The sequence below is a fragment of the Genypterus blacodes genome, unplaced genomic scaffold, assembly GCF_046128005.1.
Source record: "Genypterus blacodes isolate CSIRO-AG114 ecotype Tasmania unplaced genomic scaffold, CSIRO-AGI_Gbla_v1 ptg000032l_1, whole genome shotgun sequence".
NCBI classification, from domain to species: Eukaryota; Metazoa; Chordata; class Actinopteri; order Ophidiiformes; family Ophidiidae; genus Genypterus; species Genypterus blacodes.
In genome coordinates, this window is record NW_027466845.1 from 4071050 (window position 1) to 4087674 (window position 16625).

General features: G+C 43.3%; 3 protein-coding genes across 4 annotated transcripts; 1 reads left to right on the forward strand and 2 right to left on the reverse strand.

Annotated features, from left to right (window-relative positions):
• Positions 1-202: 202 nt before the first annotated feature.
• Positions 203-5543, reverse strand: ywhag2 (3-monooxygenase/tryptophan 5-monooxygenase activation protein, gamma polypeptide 2). The gene is made up of 2 exons (XM_076146555.1): positions 5246-5543; positions 203-2430 (listed from the first exon to the last, which is right to left on the reverse strand). Exons 1-2 carry the CDS (start codon positions 5330-5332, stop codon positions 1774-1776), a joined length of 744 nt encoding a protein of 247 aa, XP_076002670.1. The 5' UTR covers positions 5333-5543; the 3' UTR covers positions 203-1773.
• A 2097-nt stretch (positions 5544-7640) lies between these two features.
• LOC142995485 (RIMS-binding protein 2) lies at positions 7641-13905 on the forward strand. Of its 2 annotated transcripts, XM_076146576.1 has the most exons (6): positions 7641-7985; positions 8471-8627; positions 8725-8846; positions 8949-9020; positions 9103-9213; positions 13819-13905. In XM_076146576.1, exons 1-5 carry the CDS (start codon positions 7764-7766, stop codon positions 9166-9168), a joined length of 639 nt encoding a protein of 212 aa, XP_076002691.1. In that variant the 5' UTR covers positions 7641-7763; the 3' UTR covers positions 9169-9213; positions 13819-13905. The 2 variants fall into 2 exon arrangements, with proteins under 2 accessions (XP_076002691.1, XP_076002690.1); XM_076146575.1 differs by lacking the exon at positions 13819-13905 and having other exon boundaries at positions 7643-7985; positions 9103-9276.
• On the reverse strand, positions 13036-16392 carry ca4b (carbonic anhydrase IV b). Its single transcript, XM_076146573.1, has 8 exons — positions 16200-16392; positions 15765-15809; positions 15489-15653; positions 15214-15359; positions 15049-15141; positions 14403-14469; positions 13966-14129; positions 13036-13889 (listed from the first exon to the last, which is right to left on the reverse strand). The coding sequence occupies exons 1-8, from the start codon at positions 16255-16257 to the stop codon at positions 13716-13718; spliced, it is 912 nt and encodes a 303-aa protein (XP_076002688.1). The 5' UTR covers positions 16258-16392; the 3' UTR covers positions 13036-13715.
• Between the last annotated feature and the right edge of the window lie 233 nt (positions 16393-16625).

Below are 16625 nucleotides of genomic sequence, written 5' to 3' on the forward strand. Positions count from 1 at the left end.
CCTCTGGTGCACCTGTGTGGATTGTTAATTTCTGCTATATGTGTTGCACAGATTTAGTTGTTTTTTTTGTAGAATAAAGCTCATAAATATCAGGATACAGCCATAAAACAGAAGTAGTGAATCGTCCCTGACAGTAAAGTTACAATACAACACTAGACACTAGACCACCAAAGGGAAATGGTGCATTTATAATTTAGTCATATTCTTTTTTATTATCATAGCTATTATTTCGGTTCTTGTGCAACTGCTACATAATGACTCACATTCAAGATATTTTGTCACTCAGGAACAGCTAAAAGGTATAAAAACAAAAAGAAAAAAAGAAAAAAAAGAAAAATGTATACTGTCAGATCAATCAAATATGGTCCATGTTGTGAATTCATAACAGAAACATTGAGTCTGAAAAACGTCACCATTATTCAAACTGGATAGCATGACAGGAAAAAGTACTTCAATACTTTTCAAAGAACAAAATATATCATCAACATACTTCAATGTGACGGACACCAGCTGGTAAGGGTTAAGTGATCACTGGTGGGGTTTTATTTTCCTTTTTTTTTTAAATCCTCCTTTCATTAACAAATTAAATACACATATTGCATGTCACTATAGCAACGCCCATTACAGGTCAATTTTTACGATCACCATTTTGGTTTAGCAAATCAAAACCATAACGAAAAAAAAACAAATAAATTAGAAATGAACAATCAGACCAAAGCCTGTTTTTCTCAATCATATGAATACTTAACACCCACAGTATAAGTTAATAAAGTCAAGCTACTGTATATAAATACATCACCAGCATGCACAATATTGAATAATCCATATTATTGTTGTCATCATCTTTACACTGAAGAAACAGTATAGTAGGCAAGTGCATTTAATAAAACAAACACAGAAGTAAACCACAAACTCTGAAGCTGCTTTTTAGTTGATTTTTTTTTCTTTTCGTCCCGTTTTTAGTTTTTTTTTAACTGTTTTATATCGTTAAGTCTCTTGCCTTTTAATAATCTTCGCCTCCAAAATAATCTATGGTTCCAGTGACACGGCTGACGTAGATAAAGAGACTGTAACTATTCGGTGAGATGCCAAATACGTTTTTTTAGACAGAAAGGGAGGGAAAGAAGCCTTTATTCTATCTATTTATCCTCATTTTCACAAACTTTTTGCTATGTTAGGGTCAAGGGCGGGAGATTTTTTGTATTTTTTTGTTTTTTATTTTTTTTTACTTCTTTTCTCATTGGTATTGTGAGATTTCAAACCGAAAAAACAAATCAATCAAATGAAATATCGACGACGGCGCTCTGATATAGGTGACGACTACTGGAACCGATGCAAACTGTTTTGTGAGGCATTCCCATTCAAGCATTATTCTCTCTCTCTATCTCTCTCTCGCTCGACTCAAAAAGCATCTCTGTCGCGCAAAAAACCTAACTAAGCAGCTTATCTTGACAGAACAAGATCAGTTCCTATGCCAGTGTGAGGCTGCCATTTCAATCCAACAACAACCACCTCAGGCTGATTGACTGACATATCAGTGGTTTTGGCAAATGTCAAAGAGAAAATCAAGAAGACGGAGGCCCCTTTCAACTGTATATATATTTCTATATATATTTAAACTAAGATTCAACCTCCACTCTCACCTCTCTTTTGATTCTTTTCTTTTAACACATGGAAAAATAAAGAACTGCTGCTGCGGTAGTATCATCGGCAAAAGCGGCTGCCAAAGTCCACCGGCCCTTCATATTTTTTTCGAAGCGTGGTTTTCTCTTTTTAATTGTTGCCCTCCCCTCCCTCGTCATCCTGCTGGTCACTTGTCCACAGTGTCAAGTTGTCTCGCAGCAGCTGCATGATGAGAGTGGAGTCTTTGTAGGAGTCCTCGTTGAGGGTGTCGAGCTCGGCGATGGCGTCATCGAAGGCGGTCTTGGCCAGATGACAGGCCTGCTCCGGGGCGTTCTGGATCTCGTAGTAAAACACAGAGTAGTTGAGAGCCAGGCCCAGGCGGATGGGATGGGTGGGCTGCATGTGCTCCTTGCTGATCTCGTGAGCCTCGTTGTAGGCCTTCTCCGATGACTCCACCACCGCGGCTCTCTTCTCCCCCGTGGCCACCTCGGCCAGGTACCGGTAGTAGTCGCCCTTCATCTTCAGGTAGAAGACTTTGCTCTCGTGCTGCGTTTCGCTGCAGTTCTTGATCAGGAAGTTGTCCAGGAGGTTGAGCACGTCTTGGCACACGGCCTCCAGCTCCTTCTCAATCTTCTCCCTGTAGGCCCTGACCATCTCAATCTTCTTCTCATTGCCATCGGCGGAGGTCTTCTGCTCGATGCTGGAGATGACCCTCCAGGATGAGCGGCGGGCCCCCACCACATTCTTGTAGGCCACAGATAAGAGGTTCCTCTCCTCGTTGGACAGGGCCTCATTCAGCTCTGTTACCTACAAGACAAACAACAGGAGTGGTTGATCAACAAACCGCCATTTACACCACCGGACCTCATAAATCAAATTTTCTTAACCAGACATTTGAGGCGTTTGAGGGATGTGGGAGGTCTCCGTTAAAATTTAGCACATTACAGAACATCATCTTTTCTGAGAATCCGGCCCAGTGCACAAACACGGGAGATGAGCAATATTTCACTTGTCATGTGCACTCCCCAGTTTCCATGGCAATCCATTCATTTAGTGCACCAGTAGCTCCAGCTGCCACGTGGACAGCTAATGCTAGTTAGTGAGGAACGATATTCAAGATAGTCGGGGCGGGCGGTGGGGGTTGGGGAGAGGAAGGTGAACGCAGGCCTGGGGACGTCTGAAATGTTCCCACGAGTGCTCGGGGGGGGCGGGGGGGCAGCTGCACTGTAAGGGAAAACCATCACTGCACAGCCCGGCTCACGTGTCCCAGTGACCTTCTCCCTGGCTCAGGCTGACCTTTTCACCTGTCAAAAATGCGACGCCATGACATCAGCGTCGGACGCAGACATTCGATTTCGGATTAGAGAGTGAAATCGCCGAGAAGTTATCGCCGTTAAAAGACCTGAAATAGTCACGCTGGGTCTGGACTCGTCAGATCCGAACATGGCCACTGACAGATCAATAACTGCAGAAGAAGAAGAAAAAGGGCGTTGCATATCTAAGGCGCGGTTAGGCCGAGCAAAAAAACCTGCTGCTTTGATTAGAGGAGAGACATTTGAGTTGCTCCCCGCCTGTACTTTCTCTCCTCCTTCGACGTGCTTTCGCCTTTATCCTGATCTGATCTGACATTCTCTCTTCTCCGACAGCAGCCGAGCACAAAGATGGCGCAGGATAGCTGATGTCACACAGACAGAGAGGAGGGCACAACCTACAGAGACGGGCCGCCTCCAGCCTCCAGCCTCCATCCTGCCTGTCCCCAAATTCCTCACACAATGCAAACTGCTGCCATTCAAATGCAAATGACACACACGCAGCAGAACTCATGAATCAGATAAATGTACTTTTATCTCCCTGGACATGAATCTGATCGACTGGGCAGCAAAAAAATGTGCCTGTTAGTTTGCTCTTCTAATGATCTATGCTGAAATGAATGGGAATGCCTCATTGCTCATTCATAGTAAGGACATGGGCTGGGCTGGTTGGCGAGCTTCCAAAAAGCCATCGCTGACATCAGTTGTAATCCATAGCAACGGTCACCGGGACACTTCTAACCCCCCCCCCCCCCCCCCCCCCAAAAAAGCGAGCAAATCCTTGATAATTCTGTGATAAAGTCTGTTAAAGAGAATAATCCGTGTGTTCTAAAGGAGGATCAGGCCGGTGATCTCTTGTTGCAATGGTGAGGGATTCCCTTTGATTAGAGAGTGAGAGCACACACCCCAGGCCTGCGTCGGGCCGCACTGACATGGCAGATTGTTTAAAGGGAAAGGAATCCCGGCGTGCACACACACACATCATGCCAAGTCCTGCAACCAGACTGGCTTCCATGACAGATCTGAGCTCTACGGGCTCTGAGCTCTGAGCGCTCCTCCTCCTCCTCTGCTGCTGCTGAGGGGGAATCGACCCTATTCTTATAATGTGAGTGAAAAGAGGCTCTGCACTCTGTCAGGAGGTTGTGAGCTCCAGGATGAAGGGAGGTGACACAGCATTTTTTTTCTCTCCACCCTCAGACAAAATCTAACCCCCTGATAAATCAAATTTTTAGGAATTTCCGTCAATCAAAGCAGAGAAGCTGAAAGGAGACAAAGGCTCAGATTCCCCGATGGGAGCAGTGAGAGCTCCTGTGAGAGAAGAGACTTCTCCTCTTCCTCCTCATCCTCCTCATCCTCATGTCAGCGACTAATATTAAAAGACTCAATCAGCGTAATGGAGCCAAATAGTTTCTTTGAAATCGGCGTGTGAGGAATCTCTGACTCATAACCTGAGTAATGGCTCGGGATGAGACTGGGATGAATCAGGAATGTCGGTAACATCAGGGGGGGGGAAAGAATCAAATCTGATCAAATTGACTCACTGCAATATGACAAAGAATATTCTAGAGAGATTCTGCTACCTCCTACGTTTGTTCAGAGGGAAGAGCAGCGAGGGGCTCTTTAAATAAATCAGGGAAATGAGGAAAATAATAATAATAATAACAACGCCCTTCAGTTTTGTATTTGACTTGGAAATGTGATCTCCTTCCGTTCATTTATTTTCTGTAAAATTAATGTGACAAAGAGAGGAAGAGGAGGAGGAGGAAGAGGAGGAGAGGGAGGAGGAGAGGGAGGGGGAGAGGGAGCAACCTCACATGGCTCCGTCCGTCCGTCCGTCCGTAGCTTTTATATATTCACTGTAATGGAGGAAAGTGAGGTGAGGCGAGAAAAGAGGGGCGAACGTAACGGAGGGGGGGGGCGAAATATTACACGGGAGGGGGGGGGGGTCTCATTACGCCCGCCGAGGCCCCCGTTGCGTCTCATTGTAACGGCGCCTCATTGTAACGGTAACGGCAGAAAAGGCACCGCCCAAGCAAAGCGGACGATTCGAGCCACGTTCCGGGAATCGACACCCGACGTCACCCAGCAAAATCCATTAAAAAAACCGCAAATCAAATCTGACATTCTGTATTTCTCACATGTAGATTTGTTCCCCTGATGAAGCCGGGGAGAGACGCGTCAGCTGGGGGGGAGCCGGCGGAGGATGGAGGATCAGGACCGGGATCAGAGCCACATTCCCAACTCACTCACATTCCAACAATTCCCTCATCATTCTGTCTGATTGTTGTTGTGTTTATTGTAGGAAGACTTACCGATTTCATCGCCGCAGCCATGTCATCGTACCTCTCTGCCTGCTCAGCCAGCCTGGCTTTCTGCACCAGCTGCTCGCGGTCGACCATGTTGGATGATGTTCGGGTGTCTGGCGGAGCCGCGGTGCTGCTTTGCTGTTTTTTTCGGGGCTGAAATGTTGGATCTTTTTTAATCGCAATGCAGTGAAATCCTACGCGGCGCGAACACTGCAGCTGTTCCCTGCTGTCTGTCTGTGCTCCCTCCGTGCAGACGGGACACCCTTCCCTCTCTCTCTCTCTCTCTCTCCCTCCCTCCCTCTCTCTCTCTCTCTATGCCCCCACCCTCCTCTCTCGCTCTCCCGCGGCTGCGTCATCACTCAGGAAGGTGGGTGTCTGCGCCCGATGATGTAACACTCCATAGATGGGAAACGGGGCAGGAGGGGTGGAGGGGGAGAGAAGGGAAGGGAGGCATGAGTGGGAAATGGAGTCCACACTCGGTTGGGTTCCAGCCGGCTGATGCGGCGGTTTGAGGGAAGGTCAGAGGGTTCTGAGCGTTCTGAGGGTTCTGAGGAATGCAGTGATGTGTTGTCTGTTTCAGTCCCGTATGTAAGTAAAGGTGTGTAGGGTTCCATCCCCCCTTGAGGCCTCGCCTGCTCCCCCTGCATCTCCTCACATCAGCCTGTAAGAGAAGCTCCGTCAGGCTCTTCAGGGTTTCTCTCCATGTTTCTGAATCAATGATTGGACACAATTGTTCTTTTCATAGGTGAGCTGGGGGTGAAGTTGAGGCGCAACCTTTGGGCACAAAATCCTACGAATTAGCCAGTGGACAGTCTGTGTGATGGTCTCTATCTGAGGGAACCTGGAATTCCCCTTAAACATGGAGGCACAGGGTTTGCTCAAGCTTCAGCAGTCAGTTTGTGTAGTGATGGCAGATTGACTTTGCCAATTTGGAAAAAGGAGTTTAGATTAAATCCGTAGATGAGAGCAACATTTCACATTTTGAAACCTTCTGAGGGATTCGTGTGAAGGCAGATTTGCTCTGGCAGAGCTACAATAGTTTGATGGTTTGAGATGATGTTTATTTAAAGACTCCCAGTCGTATTCACTGTATATATTTAATCATGACATAATCATTTTCACAGGACATCTCACAGGGCATCAACTCTGGGCTGTAATCTGAGCCCACAGCCCTGAAGGCCACATGCCTGCGAGCGACGCAAAGGGCAAACTCTGCCCCTTTAGGTTCAGGATCTGAGGCTCTGGTTGATCTCCTGTGATGAACCTGCAGAGGAGAGAACATGTCGATCAATCTGCTGCAGCTTTGTGTCATGTCACCTTCATGTTCAGCTGCCAGTGTGTGGAATGATGGACTGTGCTTCAGCTGAGCAATACAGGGAACACAGAGGACTTCACTGCTCACAGCGCCCTCCTCTGGTGTAGAGGGGAATTGAAAATACACAGCAACATAGGAGGCTCCAGTGTCTGTAGGAAGAAGGATTGTGTTGATTGAATAGATTTTAAAGGTGTGAAGATGCATCTGAAGGCTTGTTAAGACCATAACGCTCTCTAATGAAATAGTTGTTGGTTGCCCTGGTGACCGGCTGCACACACAGAGCAGCAGGGACAGAGGGACACTTTGGTACAAACCACTAACTCACGAAAACATTATCAAACAATTAAAGGAAACACACAAGCAAGCAAAATGAAGTGAAATTGAAGCATTGAAGCAAAACGATATGATGCGTGATCGTTTATGAATACATTGTTTCCATAACAACGTTGATAGATCCTGCATATGAGAAGGTATTCATGATTTGAAGAAAGAATGAATGTTTTGGAGAGAATGTATGATATCTACATCGGGTAAGGAGAGGAATTAATGCACCTGACCTGCAGCCCTCTGACCTCAGTCTCTCTCTCACACACACACACACACACACACACACACACACACACACACACACACACACACACACACACTATGTTGCCAAAGCTTGGAACCTTTTCCTCTTTCCTGCACGCAGAGATTATCTCAGGCTGACCTGGCCAGAGGTCAAACAGGAAGTGTAAAGTGGGTCAAGTCATGTTAGGGGGAGGAGTCAGGGAACAAAATCACAAGAGCCTTTAATGTCACTATACTGACATTACACACACAGCTACAGTATAACAGTGTTTCATGTACACTATGTGCAAAATAGTATCTGTTTGATAGTATGAGATAGTCGGATAGATACTTTAGTAGACGTTCATTATAGTGTAGTAGAGTAGAAGTATAGTGCTGGGTAATGTTTAAGTTCTAAGAGTCTCTGGAGAGCTGCAACAGTGTCTTCTCTAATTGAACTGGATGAATATCATCCCATTATGTGCGGTGCTTTCTGTTACAGAGTGCGATGGCCCAACATGCAGAGTCCAGGCACTGGAATGATCCACTTGCTTCAAAGAGGATTAGCTGCTCTACCTGCAGCCTTGGCTTAGTTACTTTAAATTAGGCTCAGAGTGAGGAAAGAGTCTGAAGCAGCCTTCTGTCTGAGTGCCGGGGTAAATGGAGGAGAGGCTGGTGTTGGATGTTTTGATTTATCCAGATGAAATCAAGCTCGCCACCCCTGAAGATCTCAGAGAATGGGAGCTAGAGAGAGCAAGCCAGGTGTCCCTGTCCAGCGTCAGGCTCTTTGTGGCTCTTTACCCGTACAACCCTGCTGCGATGTCTCCAAACCCGGACACGGCTGCAGAGGAGCTTCCCTTTGTCCCAGGACAGATAATCAAGGTAAAGCAACCAAACAAGGAGGTGCTGGTTAGGTTCTTCTTCTCCTGTTTGACTCGGATCATGAGCTGTTGCCTTTTTACTGCAGTTGATCAGTTACAACAGTTTGTCTCTGAGAGGGCGTGATGGCGTTTCCTGTTTGTGTGACATGTCGGTCATCCTGGTGTGTAAAAAGCTGTGTGCTGTTTTTCTACATTTCCTGTCGCTGCTTGAACTGATTGATGCAATTTGACTCATGTGCAAATGTACAAACACTGGGTCATAAACACCAAATGCTCCTTATGAGGCCCTAACTGCTCTCCTTTTGTATTGGATGTCATTGTATTGTCTTCTTCATGTAAGTGGCTCAGACAAACAGATTTAATATTCTGTAGAACACAAACATCTGAGGTCAGAGGGCTGTGGAGCTGATATAGAAAACAAAACTAGATATAGAAAACAAAACTATTATCTTGTGATGATTTACCAACTCTCTCTACATTTGTTAGGTGTTTGGAGATAAGGACTGTGATGGATTCTATCACGGTGAGTCTGGTGGCCTCTCTGGTTACGTGCCAAGCAACATGGTGACTGAGGTCCCGGTGGACAGTGAGGAGGTGAAGCAGTTCCTCATGCAGCAGGGGTTCCTCCCTGTGGACCACACAGGTAACCCCCCTCTCCCCTCTCTCTCCTCTCTCTCTCCCTCTCCCTCTTCTTGGAGTGCCGATGCCTTCACTGGTCGGTCTCCGCTCTGTGTTTCCAGGTTTGTCTCTCACACCAGATCCGAGGGATGGAGGGGGCGTACCGGAAGACGTGGTTGTTCGCAGAATGGTGGCCTTATTTGACTACGATCCATGGGAAAGTTCACCAAATGTGGACAATGAAGTAAGCAGAGTGACACAATCAGTCCTTAACTACAAGCTTCAATCCACATTTAACATAAAAACACTCTTAAATTCCATCTTTAACCTTTTCCATCTCCGTCAGGCTGAGCTCTGCTTTCGTTCAGGAGACATCATATACGTGTTAGGTGACATGGATGAAGATGGATTCTACTATGTGAGTGTTTGACGATTTAAGTCTTTGTCAGATGTTTCTTAAATCTTTTTCAACACAAACTTTATTGTTATTTTCATTTCAGGGGGATCTGCATGGCCGACGAGGTTTGGTGCCATCAAACTTCATAGAGTTCCTGCCGTGGGATTAAAGATTAAAGCTGCTTTAATATGCTGCTTATGCCAAGATTCATATGGTGAGAACATCACGGGTTATTCTTTTATAAAATGGGCATTTGATCTAAACATGTACATATTTGTCGATATATATTTTATATATTTTTATATGTTAGCATCGCACGGCACACTAAGAAATGAGAGTTCATCACTTTTCATGTTCATGTGAAACAGATCGGGACAGAGGAAAGTGTTTATTTTTTGAAGCAGTTTATTTAAAATTTACATTAATTACACAGAAAATACAGACAAAGATTTAACTCAAACTTTAAAGACATTGTTGCAAGAAGGATTTTCCTCTCTGCTTTTACATTCACTTTGCTTCCACTTAATGGACTTCCACACAAAGTTGAATATGAGCCAATAGTGAAACAGTTACACATGTAAATCTACAAAGTGACCCAATCCCTCACATAATGCTGCTTATTTGAGTCTTAAAGATTCTTTAGTCTCTAAGCAGAGTCAGACTCTAGTGTTTCCATATTTGCCTGAAAGAATTTGAGTCTATTTTCCACTTGGAGCTGTCAGTCATTTCATGTGGAACTGTGTTTAAATCAAACCATTGTTCTGTGAAATGTGCAAAATGAACTTTGCATAAATAAAATGATTAGAATAATGTTAACAAAAATAAAAGCCGTCTTGATTTTGCTCACCTGCTTTCCTTTACCTCAAGACCAAACTGTTATCATACATTACATCTTAAAGAAAATAACTGTATCTCACATCAAAGCACTACATCATGAGTGAAAACAATCCAAAAAATAATTTTCAAAAAAGCAACAGGGAAATTAAAGAAGTTTCTCTGAAGCGGCACGTTGGAGGTTTTCTTCTTCTCTCTTCAGCTTCCTCTGCAGTCAACAGTATACTCATCCATAAAGTAGGAAACACTACACTGTGTAGTGAAGTTTAGTAGTGCTTTCTACTTTATGGGTGACAACACTGTACATCAGTCGATCCTGGAGGCTCCACGGTTCAAACTGAACCGATGATGGCTGACGGAATTGAGAGAGAAATCTTCACAAATACAACAGAAATACTTCAAATTGATGTTCGTCTGCAGCCTTTGACATGTATGTGGCTTACAATGATGTTGATATTGTACATTAATAAGGCACAACAATGTCACAATCTGCCAAAAGTTTGAACATAAAAGATACAGTAGATCAAACACAGAACAAAAATCAGAGTGTAGAAATGTTCCAGCATGTCTAAGTCTGAGCCTGAGCCTGAGTCTAAGTCTAAGTCTAAGTCTAAGTCTTAGTCTAAGTCTAAGTCTTACCAACAGCTTTGGACTCCAGCAGAAAGAGAACCCAGAAGTGATCGAGGTCTTTTTATTAACCCCGTCTGAGCCCACGTGGTTTACACAGGAAGAGCTCAACACACACACACACACACACACACACACACACACACACACACACACACACACACACACACACACACACACACACACAGTGGTGGGAAAAGTATTCAAATGTTTAAGTGAAAATAAGAGTGTGGTGCTGAGTTAAAAGTAAAAGTCCTGTATTCAAACCTCACTGAAGTATAGAAAGTATACAATCTGCTGTAAAAGATACTTACAGTTTCTGAAAAATATTTATTCCAATTAGGAATAATATTCTTTTGCTGTACTTCTTCTTTACTGTAGTTCTTTGTGGTTGCACATAAAGGTGTAAGTACTTCATGTATGTTGTAAACAGGGACTCTATTAGGGTGTCACATCTCATAGAATGATTGAGTTTTTGTTAAATGTCACTCTGTTGCAGTCAGTGAGTTCATAAATTAGATGAATGCACACAAAATATAATGAAATGCCTGTAAAAGTATAAATGTGTTTGAGTAACACTGCAATACTCCACAAGTCAAACCTCAAACTTCTACATTAATATAAGATTTTAGCAAATGAATTTACTACTTTCAACCTCTACACACACACACACACACACACACACACACACACACACACACACACACACACACACACACACACACACACACACACACACGCACACTCATGCAAATTCAGACTGCACCACTGCTGCCAAGCCGGCTCTCACCCCTTTTAAGGACATGCAGCCGAGGCAACACCTGTTTGAAGAAAGAAGTGAGAGTCGGACACTAAAGCAAATAGATATCGATCCCAGCTCTGATGGATGAGCAGCAAACACTCACACACACCAAACTGCACTTTGAGTGGAATAACAACATTAATGATGAGACTAAATCCTAACATGGATATTTAAACAGGCTGTGCTGTAGAGATACTTTTTTTTTTACTTTATATTTTTATTATACTTTATATTTTGCATGATAAAGAGAAATGTGGCAAAGTTACTATCAAATCAATATCAAAATCCATCACGTTTCACGCAAACAGGAAGGAGCTTGTATCTCATTAATATTTCTTAGAACTGTGTTCACGCCTGTGTGTGTGTGTGTGTGTGTGTGTGTGTGCGTGTGTGTGTGTGTGTGTGTGTGTGTGTGTGTGTGTGTGTGAGAGAGAAGGTGTCAGTGGGGGGTTGGTGTGGAGCCTCTCTTCCCTATCCCGGCCGCGAGTGTGCAATATGCTTGCAACAACAGAAACTTCACAAATAGAATGCAGACAGGTCTGTGTCCTCTGTTGTCAAGACAACCCAAACCTCAGAGTCACATCAAGCCGAATAAGAGGAAGTGGGGGATGGGCGGTGTGCACGAACCGAGAGAAGACGGCCCTGTGAAAGAAAGAAAAGGGCGAGCAGACTGTCGTGCGAAATAAGGTTGCACATGCAGATACGTGGGCTCCGTCTGCTGCAGGGCATCGGGTACCACAAACACACACTCACACACACCCATAACAGGTTTAACACTGTCTGTTCATCACTCTGTAGGTGTCTGATCCATAAGAACAAAAGCCCGCACCACTGCAACTGGCAAGCATGACTGTGCAGAGTGCAGATTATCTCACCGCTGCTCCTGCTGCTATAGAGGCTCGCATCAGACGGCTATTTCTGTGCAACTTGGGATTACATCCAAAGTGATCTCCCCGGGTACTTAGGGTGATATAGATAGGGAGTGTGCCAAAAACAAGCGCAGCATCCACTGAAACCAGGAGGCTTGATCCTGCTGGCTCACTGAGCAGGGTTGATGTAATTACGTATCTTTTATCCCTGATATTTGATCTCAAACAGGGAAGTAAAGCCTCTTATTTCTACACATGGCTGAAGAGTAAAGAGCTGTGGAACGTACAGTATAGGAAAGTATAGGAGTTTAAAGAAAGAGTTGATTATTCTCTAACAGTTATCAGTTCAATAACTGTTTACAGCAAGATATGGGAAGTTGGATTGTATACAGTGTGTGTGTGTTCACACCACAAAAGGCCTCTATTCCTGTGTGTGTGTGTGTGGTCTCTGTTTCTCATGACATCATAGCTGTGCATTGGGTTTTTCATCTTTTATTTTTGTCCTGCTGCATTTATCATTTTTTATTTTCTGATTCCTTTTTCAACTTTGTAATTTATATCAAAGAGTGTAATGGCTTCTGCTTTTAAATGTTTTCTTCTTAGGTAAGGAAACATTTATGTGCTTGAGCTCTATATGTTGCATGATGGGAGCTATTTATGTAGAGATGTTATTGATTTATTTTATTTTATTTTATTATTTCACGAGTCATTTAAATAGAACATGAGACTTCTCCTCCTGCACTCCCACTGACAGATAAAGTTTAATGCCCACAATCCTCTGTGAAGTAAAAGCTAAAGAAGCAGAGCCCAGTTACTCAGGCCGACTCGGTGCTGCCACACAGTGGACATTAGTAGAACTGATATTTACTAAAGTACAGATACATTTGATCATGTTAGGGTTAGGGTTAGTTAGTCATGTTACACTTCTGGCTGTGTAGATGAAGAGGACAATCTAACCCTAAAAGACAGATTACTTCGTACAAGTCAAACCTTTATGGATTTATTGGATCGCATTTTAAAATCACACATACAACAGCCAAAAAGCCCCATAGGTCAGAGAGTAAACAATTCACAGTTCAAATATTGGCAGTAAAGGAGAGAAAGTCTCAGTGTCACCAGAGACAAGAGACACAGTATTGATACATTGTCTGCAGTGGAGGTTTTTGTGTTTTTTGTAGATGATTTTGCTCTCAAAAACAAAGATTGATTACAATTATCGGTGCTCTTCCTTGCAGTTTGTTGAACAGTGCTTCTCATTTTTATGTTTATGATTTATTTCTCCAAACCAATGCATGTTTTCTATCTCTCCCTGCTCTGTCCACATTCAGTTAGCTGTTGGACAGAATGGCATTAGAAGAATGTAGAATGTAGGCAGAAGATGATTCATACACTGATTCATATAGTAGTCTTTGTAACTTGACACAATTATCCAGAGCACACACACACACACACACACATATATATTTTATGAAGTACATTACATTTCACACATACAAGCCATATATCAGTTGCCATTACTGACCCAATGAGCTCATCAAAGAGGGGCAAATTCCCACGTTGACCATCAAAACAAGAGAGAAGCATTTATCTCCCTGCCTGCACAGACAGCAGCACTGAAGTGATGAGTAACACAGTGCTGATGGCAGCAACATGGCTGCTGGAGTAATAGACCTGTCTGCTATTCAAGGGCTGCACAGGACGGTACGTCTTCACCATTGGCTTCCCGTCAGAAAACTGGAGCGCGGAGAAGGCGGCGAGCTGAAACAGAGACCAGGTTGTGATAAAAAAGTGTATTTATATTGAGTTTACATGATGTAATGTTGTGTAAGCACACCTGTTTCCTGCTGAGAGGGATGGCCTCCTCAAACACCGTCCAGATGACAGCTTCAGCACAGTCTGGTGTAGTGAGCGAGCCGTCATAGCGAAAGTACTTCAGCATGTCACTCTGAGGGAGAGTGAACATATCCAGGTACACACCCTTCAGTGTCGTGCTGTTGGCTGATAAAATATTAACAAAATAATTTATTAGAGATTACATGGCGATGAAACGTTTCAAGGGGACAACTTCATTGCCATTAATGGATTTACAGAGATGGTTTATGACGATGTCTGATAAGACATGATAAGACATGTCTGATAAGACATGTGATAACATGACGGTTGTACTTTAGCCTGACACATGCAACTATAAACAACACCTAAACGTGTGTGTTCATGATGTGTGTGACAGGTAATAAAGCTCCTATATCAGCCAGTGTACATGTGACTTACTGGGACGCTTGATGTTTTTCAGAGCGGATATGATGGGATCAAATTTCTTGTTGGCAGACATCGATTCCTGGAATAAAGGGAGACAACATTCAGGTAAAGAGCTCCGATGTTAAACTATTTTTACATTTTTATTTTAACATTTATTAATCATAAAAGTAGTGAAATGCCCTTTGTATAGTTATTTATTAACTGAACTGAAGACTGCAAGAAGAGCGCTGTGTTATAATGTCTCTGCTTCAGTATTCCTGAGTGGTGTACCTCAAGGCTCAATGCTTGGTCCCTTAAAGTTTTCTTTGAAGATTTTACATCTTTGTTATATTCTTTATTGCCCCATATTTTTCATTCTTTTATTGGCAGTCATTCACAGCTCTCTTCCTTGTCAGTTGTTGGTTAACTGTCCTTTTTATGTCACCGTTTGATTCAAATCAAACAGTCAGAACTGACATGAAGGAAAGTTTTGCAACATCTACTAAATGGAGATCAAAGTGGACCAGCTCATATTAACCATCCTGTTGTTCTCTTGCATCAAATGACCCCTAGGACAACAGGAGGGTTAAATCATAAATCAAATCTCAAAGGACATTCTGACTAAAGGTGAATGTACTGTTCAGTTCTAATGTTTTCTGTGTTTTGTTATTACTTGTACCTGAAAGAAAAATCCAAGAACTGCGACACCTGTGGGGTCTCTCAGTGCCTCAGATAAGGAGATGTGTTCTTCTTTCATGTGGACAATATGCATCTGTAAATGGCAGAACCAAATTTTTTATGAACGTCACATGCTCACAAACTCTGCAAAAGTCCATATATGTACCTCCATTGGAAATTTCTCCCCATCAATTGTGTGTTCAGACCCTGGCCCTCCATCTTTCCCCCAGTGTAGATGTAGTTGTAGTGCTTTGTAAGGAGCATCCAGATGTCCTCCTTTGATCACGTTGCTGGCAGGAAGGTCAAGCTGAACTAAAGCAAAATTCAAAGTTTCTAATCAGATGAAACATGACGTGGTGTTGGTGAGTCTCAGATAGATGTTTGGTGTCTCAAAGGGATTATTATTAATTATTGTTTTTTCCTTTTGCAGGTTAAACATACCACCATGGCCGTTGTTGGTGAGGCGGCTGTGGAAAGTCCGTTGATAGCCGATGAAGGTGAGAGGAGTGAGACGCTGATCTGGCAGCGCTCTCTTTGTGACGATGTTTACTGGAGACTGAGCTCTGCCGTCACACAGCCGGGAAACCGTGACCCATGTGTCGGGCCCTGGGAAGAGAAACCAGGTATTGCGCAATATTTTCTACTGTGCAACATTGTTAACCACATTTTATGGCTTTATGTTAGTCGTTAAAGTTATACGATTATCATTTAGAATACCTGTACAGGTGCCATTGCATGCAATCTGAGACTGGTAGCACCAATCTAGAACAGACGTAAGAAATACATGGAAATGTCAATAAAACAGATGAATATTATATATATTTAGCTCTGGAGAAGCTTCTGAGAAATATATATTGGATATTTATGATTATATATTATGATGATATATTCTATGATTAACCAATGCATGAAGTTATCAGTACGTTCTTACTTGATTGAATTATTTTTGAAAATTCTACAATGTTATTCCTTAGAATTGCTTTCCTTGTTTATCTTCAACATGAGTGAAAACAACCAAGGAGCACATTCACAGACAACTAATTATAAATGCAAATCACAAGCCTGAACACTGAATAATTTGGTCTAATTTCAATAATTTTTATAATATTAAAAAGTGTCTCATAATGAAAAAGTGTCTCATAATGAACTCACCTGCCCCAGAAACAAACTTCACAAAAAATACAAAGACCCATAAAGCAAAAGCAGCCATTGTGAGTGAGCCTGACTCGGCCCTGGAGTTCACTGAAGCTGCTGCTGTAGCGGAGGACAGACAGACCCACCTACTGTGTCAGCCCACAGGCCACATGCTCCAGCTTTATGACCCCACACCTGATTAACACCTCCTCACAAGTCAATACTCACATTTTCACACTGACATCCACAAGACGCAAATTGGACCATTTTACCAAAGGGCTTGACCTGAAGACTAACTCGGCTGGTGACCCCCCCAACCTGACCCAGACCTCCCTTCTCCCTGAGCTGTGCCCTTCAAATACCTTTCTCTGTTCCTCCCAGACACTCGTGCTCTCATTCCATCTCAGAAATAAACAACACAAAAAGACAAAGATGGACAATTCA